Source organism: Phaenicophaeus curvirostris, chromosome 20, assembly GCF_032191515.1.
Source record: "Phaenicophaeus curvirostris isolate KB17595 chromosome 20, BPBGC_Pcur_1.0, whole genome shotgun sequence".
In the NCBI taxonomy this organism is placed as follows: domain Eukaryota; kingdom Metazoa; phylum Chordata; class Aves; order Cuculiformes; family Cuculidae; genus Phaenicophaeus; species Phaenicophaeus curvirostris.
The window spans coordinates 465159-476417 of record NC_091411.1 but is presented as its reverse complement, the minus strand read 5'-3'; the positions used below and the strand labels follow the sequence as shown (position 1 = coordinate 476417).

At 47.5% G+C, this 11259-nt stretch overlaps 1 protein-coding gene across 1 annotated transcript; it reads left to right on the top strand.

Moving 5' to 3' along the window:
- Positions 1–4424: 4424 nt before the first annotated feature.
- Positions 4425–10834, top strand: LOC138729398 (patatin-like phospholipase domain-containing protein 7). Its single transcript, XM_069873611.1, has 3 exons — positions 4425–4508; positions 5378–5524; positions 10631–10834. Exons 1-3 carry the CDS (start codon positions 4425–4427, stop codon positions 10832–10834), a joined length of 435 nt encoding a protein of 144 aa, XP_069729712.1.
- Positions 10835–11259: the final 425 nt, after the last annotated feature.

The following is an 11259-nucleotide window of genomic DNA, read 5'->3' as shown; positions in this document are numbered from 1 at the left end:
GTCCGGCTTTGGGGTTCGCTGGGTGTCGGCGCTGCTTCGGCTCCATCGCGTCCGTCGTCTTGTCCCGACGCTGCCGCAGGTGCTGTGACGGGGAACTCTTCAAAGCGCTCCCCGCGCAGCGAGTGCCGGATGGCGGTCAACCTGCCCTGGCAGAGGGGGCACTGGGGATTGCTCTCTGCCCAGCGCCGGATGCACCTCAGGCAGAAGCGGTGGCGGCACGGCACGGTCCAGGCATCGTCGTCCCAGGTGTCGAGGCAGATGCGGCAGCGCTCCTCCTCGTCTGCGGCCATGCTCCACAGGCGCTGGGCAGGGCTGGGAGAGCTGCTGGGGATGGACTCCTCGTCCTCTGTGATGCTGCCGCAGTCGGGGTCCTGCTGGAAGAGGAGGAGAGGCCCCGATCATGAGCTGGAGCGGGGAGGGCTGGAAGGGAAGCCTAGTTCCATCCTGAAGGAAACATGCCCAGCTCTTGCTCCAGCCTTCTGCAGGCTTCCTTTTTTTTGTCTGAGTTGGTCCAGGAGGTCCTTGTTCATTCCTGCAGACCTCCTGGCATTTTCATTTCTCCTATGTGCAGCTTTATCCCATGGTGCCCTACCGAGCAGATGCCTCAACAGTCTGAACTCAGCTCTCCTCAAGTCCAGGGAAGTGATTTTGCTGCATGCTCTCCCCATTAACCTCAGGATCCTGCACTCCACAACTTAATGGTCATTTCAGCCAAAGCTTCCTAAGAGCTTCCCATTTTCTTGTTTCCATTAATAATAAGAAATAAATCTCAACCGACAAGACCGAGAGAAGAACACAACATCCAAAGAAAACCAGTGATGCACCCAGTTCCTACGGGGAAGGTTCCCCGCACAGCTCACCTCTGCTGCGACCAGCGCTCCTCCTGGCTGCCCCGGCTGCCTGAAGCCAGCACGGCCGGGGAAGGACCTGCAGTGGCTGCTCGGGCAGCACCGAGAGCTGCAGCCACCAGTTCCGAGGGCACAAGCCCAGCAGCGAGCTAAAGGCTTGCTCCGCACTCCCAGCCTCGCTGAATCGCTCAGCTGGAGTGAAGGCTCGAGCCGTCTGGGAGAGGCTGGTGCTGGAATACAAGCAGCGAGGGCTTTGATGTCACAGTGCGTGCTTGGGGGATACCACGGTGAGTGGCTGGGGGGATATTCCTGGAATCATAGAATGGTTTGTGTTGGAAGGAGCATTAAAGATCGCCCAGTTCCAACCCCCCTGCTATGGGCAAGGTCACCGCACACGGCATTGTGCTCCTCCAAGACTCTTCCAACACAGTCTGCAACACCTCCAGGAACAGGGCAGCCACAACTTCTTTGGGCAAGCTGTGCCAGTGCCTCACCACCCTCACAGCAAGCGAGTTCTTCCTAAGAGCTCATCTCACTCTACAATCCTGCAGCTAACAAACTTTCTACTCCTCCTCTTCCTGCACTCCCTGATCAAGAGCCCCTCCCTGGCTTTTTCTGGAGCCCCTTTCAGTACTGGAAGCTGCTCTATGGTCTCCTCAGACCTTCCTTTTCTCTAGGCTTAACAAGGCCAACTCTCTCATCTTGTCCTCCCATTGGAGGAGCTCCAGCCCTTGAATCATCCTTGAGACCTCTTCTGGATTTGCTCCAACACCTCCATGTCCTTCCTGTGCTGAGGACTCCAGAACTGAAGGTTGGGCTCCAGGTGAGGTCTCACCCGAGCAGAGCAGAGTACTGCAGAGGAGAGGAGATACTCATTTTCTTATTTTCATGACTAATAAGAAATAAATCTCAACAAACAAGAAAGAGAGAGGAAAACAATGCCCAAAGAAAACCAGTGATGCACCTACTGCCTTTCCAGGGGGAAGGCTCCCCGCACAGCTCACCTCTGCTGCGACCAGCGCTCCTCCTGGCTGCCCCGGCTGCCTGAAGCCAGCACGGCCGGGGAAGGACCTGCAGTGGCTCCTCGGGCAGCTCTGAGAGCTGCAGCCACCAGTTCCGAGGGCACAAGCCCAGCAGCGAGCTAAAGGCTCGCTCCGCACTCCCAGCCTCGCTGAATCGCTCAGCTGGAGTGAAGGCTCGAGCCGTCTGGGAGAGGCTGGTGCTGGAATACAAGCAGTGAGGGCTTTGATGTCACAGTGCGTGCTTGGGTGATACCATGATGTGTGGCTGGGGGATGTTCTTAACCTTATCTCCAATAATAATAAGTAAAAAATCCAAGAAACAAGAAAGAGAGAGGAGAGAAAATCAAAGCCCAATAAACAAGTCATGCAAAAGAAAGCACTTGCTCCCAACCGAGCAGGCGATGTCAGGCAGTCCCTGAGCAAGGGCTGCCACTGCCATCCTGCACTGTCCAGCTCTGTCGCTGAGCGTGTCCTTGTATGGTGGGATCCCCCTTGGGTCAGTTGTGTCCATCTGGTGCTGGTTTTGTCTGGGAGAAAGTCTGGCCAGAGCCTGCGCTTTGCTAGGTTAGGTGCTGCTTTGCCAAGCCCTTTCTCTTAGATTCATTATTCCTTTTTGCCAGAGAACCACCCCAGCTATGTTTCCGCCCCCAGTCCCGGCTGCTGGATGTGCTTTGAATGATTGGTCTTGGTGTAGCTTTGTTTTCAGTGCTCTCTTCCAGAACAGGTCAAAGAGCAGTGACCCTGTGCAGGGCAAGATCCTTGCTGGACCGTGGGAGTAGTACATGAGTTGTGACTTAATGTCTAGAGGGGAATATAGGTATTTGTTAATTAAAAACCACATCCCCCAACCCGTTATGGTGGCTGTCGTTAGTGTCGTTGTCCAAGATTGCGAGATATCTATATTGATTTGATGTGCTCTTGATTTATTCCACGATCCTGTTGTTAAGACTGTTATCTCCCACACATAATTTGTGTGAAATGCCTCTGTTGCCTTTCCTGAACTCCTCTTTCAACTTCTGTTGGACTGTGCCATCAGCCCGAGGTTGTGGTTTTTAGGCCACTGTTATGTTGTACGTTTCTGTGTGCTCTACATCAGTCCAATTGTTGGTATCCCTAATCAGCTCTGCTACAAGGCTCTCACTCTGTGGTTTTCATGTTCCCATCTCAGGCAGAAGGCTGTGCGGGATGAAGCTGCCCCCGCTTTCCTCAGCGCTGGGCTGGGTTGATAGCTTTGCTGTCCCAGCTCTGTGTGCTGGCTGTCAGCTCTCTGCCCTAGTTGCTGACGGATGCTCCCCACTTGTGCCATTCCAGCCCGTGGCAGATCTGTTTCCGCTAAGCTCTTGCTTTTTCTTTCTTTCTTTCTTCTACTACTGTTGGTTTCCTACTTGTTTCTGACTCTAAATTTGGCAATATTGTCTCAGCTAACTGGTCAGATCCCACCTTTTCCTTCTCTGTTTTTTTGTTTTCCTACACAGTCCTGGATTAACTCTCATTTGTTTGAGCTCAAGAATCAAGTTGTTTCTTTCTTATTGCAACTTTTTGCTTCCATTAACCCGTTGATCAGGGCAATCCTGAGCAAACTCTAGTGTTTGTGTGGAGAGAGAGGGAAGGATGGGGGAGGAATTCAGAATTAAGGGTTTCGGTCCTTTCAGAGTTTATCAGGTAACAAAATTCAACAGTGAGGAGAGACAATTATTTTTCCTAAGGGCCCATCCTATGTCTGAGCAGCAATCTGAATTTCAAAAAAAGTGTAAGAGCAATGCAGTAACAGAAGGAAAAAGGCCTGAGGGACAAAATCTAGACTTCTCTGAATGCAGCGTATTTTTAAGATATATTGGGTGTAGAAAGCTGAAAGAAATGGTTGTAGGTTTATTTGTGAAAGGGATCTACAATCTCTCTATGCTTCTTAAACTCCTTGGTAGGTCATCAGGCTGTGGCTATCCTCTTGAAGGTAATTAAATAGGAAGCGTTTCCCAGTAACATTTGTGTTATTGTCTCAGGAGGTGGATGGAGCGGCCGAGGAGCTAATGTAGTTGATGTATTAAAATTGGGAAGGGAGGAATAGAAGTGGTTAGAGTTCAAATTCATGAGCTAAGCACCACTTAGAAGGGCATTTCTTATATATCTCTTGGCATGTGACGTACTTGGGAAGTTTGGAAGAGTTCTAGGAAAGATCTGAAATGATTGTAGGCGTGGGGAGAGATGCTTTCCATGGAGAGATTCAAAGAAGTTGCTGATCATCGTAATCTCCCTATGAAAGCTCTTGCAGTATGTCGTGTACAAAGAAAGGTTGTTTGATTTAGTGGAGAAAAGGTTTGTTAGAACCGTTTCCTGAAAGCAGCGAGGAAAATCTGTTTGGATTTGCCTCTTCCTGATGATCTCCAGACCTGAGTGACTCTGTTTTGTCTGTCCTGGAAAAATTATTGTACTCCGGACCAGAGTGGGTTTGGGCATTTTGAGGTATCTGTGAGCTGAGAGGAGGTGATTTACAGTTGCCATCAGCTCTTCCAAGTCTAAAGGAACTACGAAATAAATAAGAATATGAGCATGCCACATGTCAGACATGGACATGGCATCTGAGAGAGCCAGGGTGCACTTTGGCGCAGAGGACATGCCCAGCAGTCCTGTTGTGAGCAAGGTGGGTCTGCTTCCTTCCTTTGGAGGCTCCAACACGGGTCTCGCACTGCAGTTCCTTACGCATTGTTATTGTGTGTGTAGTGTAAATGTTTTCTCCCTGTCTTTGAAACGCTGCTTGTACGAGCCGTGGGAGTTGGTGCTGTTGTGGGATTTGGTACTGGGGTGTTTTATAGTCATTTCAGTGGTTTTTGGTGTGGGGTTTTTAGTGCAGATCTCAAAGCTCTATGGAGATTCCCTTGGCATGGCAAAGCAGTGCTGCAACTCCTTGATTTGAGGTATTCCCTTCCTCTGACTCATGACAAGGATTGTTAGGAAAGGTAAATTTGTCAGGCTGTGCTTTATTTGTGAGAACTGCTTTGCAGCGAGAGATTAAACATGTACCCACCTGTGAGCTGCCTGTAGGTTTTCAGTCATGGTGTGTAAATGGTTCTTTGTTGTTGTCTGCTTTTTACAAGCCGTCGACCTGGAAGTTAAGAGCGGGAAAAAAAAAGTGCTCTTGAGTTGTAAAACTACGAAAATATCTGAAGAGAAACAGTGTAGCCGTGATGGACATTATATCTTTTCCTCCATCTTAGTTTGGTGTTGATCAAGTTTTAGTTTGATCAAGCTGGCAGCTGCCCAGTTTCTGAGAAGTCTCTCATTCTTCCCTTTTGCAAGCTGGGATGAGTAACTTTGTTTGACTTGAGTGTCAAGTTTTGCAGAAAAATACAAGGATAATGAAGTTAGCAAGCTGTTTCTTTTTGGAAAGCGAGCTTTTTGTTCAGGCCATGAGTCGTGGTGGATGGAGAACACGGGCAAACAGCAAGTTTCTGCTGGGGAGGTGCCAGTTATAACATCTAAACTGACTGGTTATGTATGTGTTCTCTGCAGTTGCTATTGAAGAAGGCGGTGCCGGTGAGAGAAACTCCTTTGGCAGTTTTCCATTACAGTGCTGTGCAAGATTCCTGTAATAGCAAACATGTTGATGCTATCGTTGAAGCAGCAAAGAAAGACCTTTCAACATTGATGAAACTTGATGTAAGTTATTGCAGGAGGAAATAGCTATGGTTTTGCCTTTTATCTACTTCTGACAGGCACTTAAAAGTCAATTGTCTCCCTAGTACACTGTAGACTAGCTGAATGTTTTATTCTCTAGTCTGTGGAAGGTATTAGCAGGACTAGAATAAATCTGAATTATTCTGCCATTTGAAAAGACCACGCTGAAATGCACTGCATGAATCTTTTCGCGCTGCGTACAGATTTATCCGTGTGAGAAGTAAACATGGCAGTTCCTGCTGCCTTGTAATTCCGTGCTCACGTGCACTGTGTGAACAAGTTCTGTAACGGCAGTCAGGTGGTTGCTGAACGTGTTCATCCTGTTGGCATAGCATCCGAGTGCCTCGTTCGATGTTCACAGTTGAATCTCTGTACTTGGCCCGTGGCTGTGAGTGCATTTCACAGCCGAGCGACTGTGCTTCCCTTCCAAGTTAAATGCTTGCTCCTTACAGTTGGTGTTATTGAGCTCAGCCCTCACTTCTCACCTTGGTGGTGCAAGAGGGAATGCAAGTGTTTCTTTTCATCATTCTGGTGATTCCAGCTGCGTTTCATTACAGAGGGGGATCTATCCCGGCAGCTCTTCAGGCAATTTGAGGAAATGATAGTAATGCAGCTGCAGGCATCCTGGTTTTATTTCCGCACGTGTTTCAGTGCCAGCGGCCTGAGCGCAGCTGCTGCAGCTCCTCCTCTGCTTTAGGAGGCCTCGCCAAACAATGCTTAGTAGACATCAATAGATTTACTTTTGGATTTTAATTTTCTCTGCTGATTTGCAAACTATTCCCCTTGCAACGTGAAAATCGGGGCTGTGATGTTTGGGTTGCTGGCAGCGCACTGGGATCCGTGCTCTGCGTTGCTGCTGGGCTGACTGAGGGGTGCAGTGCTGGCGGTTGGTGTGCTGCACACTTAGCTCTCTGCTTATGGCCGTTTTCAGTTTCTCAGGCATTTGTATCCTGATGAAACATTGCAGGCTATTTTAGAAGAACTTCTTCTTACAGATGGAGTGAAATAGAACTGGGTGCTTCCGTCGGCTCTGCTCAGCCCTCTGTTCTTGGTCAGACTGGCCTCAGACACCACTTGTGATGGAAGTTTGTATCCCATATACAGTTGATATCTTCCTTTTAGACCCATCGGATCACGAACAAAATTCCAGGATACTGATGCTACCTATTGCAGCACTTTTTTTTTTTTAAATCTAGAATAAATTTCTTGGTAATTAACAAGTAAACAGGTTAGAGCTGAAGTTAATTGGAACAATGTTCTTGAAATGCAGCATCTACTAGACAAGACAGTGCTTTTACCATGATCTAAATAATAATAAAATTTGGTCGGCTTGTCAAACCAATCGGGTAGCAACTCAGTTTTTCACAATTTGATGGAATGTGGCCCGGTGCCAGAAATCTCATCTGGAGGTCGGTGTTAATTGTTTCTGTGCAGTGTAGTAGAAGTTTCTTCTTCTACAGGCAATGGGAGAAACAACTTCTTGTATTTAAAGTATTTGTGTTCAATACTACTTAGATCAAGAAAGAAAATGATTTCCTTAAGCTGTTTTCTTCAAGTCAGCTGAGATCTCTTGTTTCCTCACTGGCTGGAAGCATTTTAAGATGTCGCTTTTCAGAACAGCCAGACAGTATGAATAAAATGAAGTTGTTAATTTTTTTTTTCATAGGAGAGAGAGAGAAGAGGGATCATTTCCTGTTGGAGAGAGAGGCAGTATTATTTCCAATCACCGTTGCATATCCAACTTCAGAATTAACATTTTTTTTCTTTTGTTTTAAAGAGCTGGAATTCCTTGAGTGTCTGTCATGACTGGTTTTCAGTTTCCTACAGCTTTTCCGTGTTTTTGGCTTTATCTGCAAGTAGGATATGAGAGTTAAAGAATGTTGCAGGGCGAATCTTCTGCAGGAGTGATAGGGGAATTGAGTCATTCTGACACCAAAACTCTGTCCCAGTCAATTGCTGCTTTTGTTTCTCGTTTGTAAGTGCTTTCTACTTTCACTTCTGCATCATAAACCTCTGCCAATTTATTATCTGCCATAGTAACAGAAAGAAACTTGCTATGAAATGGGATTTTGTGGTGCTAGCAGCCTCTTTGCCTAAAAGCCACTGGCTGGAGGAAGGTGGAGGGGGTCAGTGCAGTTCTCTGCTCAAACCCTGTAACGATGTGCTGCTGGATTTGGGTTTGCTGGCCTTGTTCATTCAAGAGAGAAGATACTACACAGGGTGAATCTTTTCTGTTGTCTTGTTTGTTGACTCTTTTGTTGCTTAATCCGGGTGGTAAGAGCACAGCAAAGTAGGATTTCAAGGACTGCTTGGAGGTCGTTCTGTCTCTTCCCATGCTCAAAGCAGAATCAACTATTGCCAAGTCATTTCTGGTAGGGTTTTGTCTAATCTGTTCTTAAAGATCTCCAATGATGAGGGCTTCACAGCTTTGTGTGCAATCTATTGCGATACTGAGTCTTAGACGTGAAGAAAATCTTTGCAGCAGTTTTTGTTAGAGCTAATGCAGCCAAAAAAAAGCTGTTGTTAAGTAGAGCTCATCAGGGAGCTCGTATTCCCTTACTGTGAGGTGCTTTCCTAGTTAAAACTTTGTCGTTAAGTGTAGGTAATACTATACAACCGTAAATGTATAAATATGGAAGAATCATCGTAGAAATTAGTTGAGTTGATGTTGCTGAACTGAAATATTTTGACGGGTGCCTGTCAGGTTGTTTGCGTTGGATTTGTTCCCGTGAAGCAGACTGGCTTCAATAAAACTATTTCCTGATGAGAATCTGTTCTCTTCCTCAGCTGTAGGTGTAAAGAATAACTGATTATTTCGCTTGCTCTGGTTTTTTTTTTTTTTTTTTTTCCATCTGAAAGGGAAAAGCGGAAAACCTGGCGTAACAGTTACAACGGTGAAATGTTTATGGCTTTGCTTTGTTCTCGTGCTGCAATAAGGTTACTGACTACGAGCAGATTCTGCTGAGCTGCTTGTGCTGAATTGTTTCTCGCTGTGCCCGCAGCTCTCTTGCTTTTAGTGGTTCTGCCTCTGAGGCAAAGCACTGGATGCAGTGGTGTTTGGCTTTGGCTTGTGGAGGCTAAATTGCAAGCCAGCAGAGGTGAGGGCCCTGGGGCTGCTTAGCCTGGAGAGGAGGAGGCTGAGGGGAGACCTCATCGCTCGTGGCAGCTCCTGAAAGGGGCTTGGGGTGAGGTGGGTGCTAGTAGTCTCTTCTCCCAAATAACAAGGGGCAAGATAAGAGGAAATGGCCTCAAGTTGTGCCCGGGGAGCTTTAGATTGGCTCTTAGGAAAAATTCTTTACTGCAGGAGCATGAAGCCCTGGCAGAGGCTGCCCAGGGCAGCGGTGGAGCCTCCATCTCTGGAGGGGTTCAAAAAGTGTGTGGCTGTGGCACTTTGGGACACGGTTTAGTGGGCGTGGTTGGGTTGGGCTGACAGTTGGGCTTGGTGATCTTAGAGGTCTTTTCCATCCTTAATGATTCTCTAATTCTGACTGCGCTGTCACCTTTAGTGGAATGCAAGAATTGTGTAATGGAGCTGGTGCTTTTGCCCCTGCCCATTCTGGCTGTGATAATAAAATGTTGAGCTTTGGAAGATTTGCTGGTTTGGGTGGAAGTTTTGCTGGAGCAAGGATGACCTGAAATGTTAGGGTGTGATCCTGAGTGCACGTGGGACACCAGACTTTCCGGGCAGCCCTGTGAGAGGCAAGAAAACTGTGTCTGGTGGCTGTGATGTGCTTAGGGTGGTGATGCTGAGCAGTTTGGATCTGGAAAGGAATCCCCTGGTGCCCTGAGCCAGACGAGTGCCTTGTCGCTACAAGGGCTTGGGATTGATTCATAGAATGACTAGGTTGGAAAAGACCTCTTGGATCATCGAGTCCAACCATTCCTACCTGCCATAAACCATGTCCCTGATTCCAAACTGAAGGCAGGCTTTTGGGAAGGCAAAAGGCAGTTGGGAGGAAAATTCCTGCTCTCCTGTGCAATCCATGTGTGCACGCGCACGAGAACTGATTTAATTGGGGAAGCTTTTGGTGTCCAGTGTGCATGAAGTTGTGCTCCGTGTGCACAGCACAGCTGGGCTGTGTGACTGGGAAAAGGCTGTGGTGAAGGCAGTGTTACTGTCCTGTCCCATTCTTCTCTGATGTGGGCAGCACATCATGTGGGGTGTCATTTTTCTTGGAAAATAACTTTGGATTCCATCATTTTCATGCCCACTGTGTAAGTCTCTTTGTTACAGACACTTGAAAGGGTCTGGAGGCAAAACTGGCAAATATGAACTCCTTAAGAAGCCCCATCTGATCAATTGAAGTGTTCTAAATCTTTTCTTCTTCTGGAAGAAGTGTTTGTTGGGTAGAAAAATACTAAAATCCTGCACTGTATTTTAAAGAGATTTGAGTACTTATAACATGTTTAGTAGTTATTATTCTTCCTCGCGTTCTTGGATCTTTACATGTGCACAGACATGTAAAGTGCCCCCTTACGTACCTTGATGGGAATGGAGCATCCCACTTCCATCCTTCCTGAGGTCTGTGAAGACTTTGTCGTGCCCTGCACTGCGGCCTTTCAGGGATGTCACTCAATTGAAGCAAAGTTATTTTCTTTCTCTCCTCTCCTAGCAGAAATGCAGTATTATTTGTTTATAGCAAAGTGTATTCAGGATATAACGAGATTCATTTATAAGAATGCTGTGTAAACAGACAAGGTTATGCAAGGCAGATGAGGGGCAGCTCCAGTTACAGTGCTGCTGTCATCTGCTCTGCGGAACTGTGCTGTCCCTTATCATGCTGCTGTGATTACCCCATTCTCTCCATTTCCGATCCTGTTGCTATTTCCTGAGATCTTATGGCTGCAGCCTTCATTTCTCATAACCATACAAAGAGAAACACATTTTTCAATATTGCGGCTGCTTAGTTTTAAATATTCATAGCCTACTTTTACTAATTCACTTTTGTGTCTTATTTTATCACTTAATTGTTCAAAATCTATAGGGAGCCTTCTGGACAACAGATGGGTTGTGATAGAGCTGTCACCGTGATCATAGCTTTTAAAACCTTTGGGGATTGTATTGACCTCTTGTTCCATTTTCTCCAGGATGTTAATGTTTGCTTTGTGGTCTCGGGGATGCTTCACGTGTACCAGCGGAAGATAGACTCGGAGGAGGACACCTGCCTCTTCATTAGCCACCCGGGAGAGCTCGTCGGCCAGCTCGCTGTCCTGACGGGGGAACCACTGATTTTCACCATCAAGGCCAATCGAGACTGCAGCTTCCTGTCCATTTCCAAGTTCCATTTCTAAGAGTGAGTTCTACCATGAAAACATACATTGATTTCTTTTTATTTAATGTCTTACGGCCCTTTTGAAGAAATGGGAGTGGTGGGTGTGGCGTCAGGAATAAGAACGCTGAGACCCTTCCTGCCATTTTCATGTCTTTATTGTGAGGGAGGGAGGGGTTTTGGAGGAGTGAGCAGAGTCCTGTGGTGCCCAGGGCTTCAGCGCGTGGCCCTGCTGGTGGCCAGTCCCTTCTTTTGCAGCTGTCAGGGTCGCCTTCCAGCATCTGCAGGGCGGTGGCTTCTGTGTGGGTGAGGAAGAGTCCTGGGAGCTGCTGGTTCCTCTTCAGGTGGCAACGGGGCCTGGGAGACGAGGAGCCCCTGGCTGGGGCCGAGCACGGTCCCCACCGCCAGCCGCCCATGGCGCCGCGTGCTGGTCTTGGCGCCGGCCTG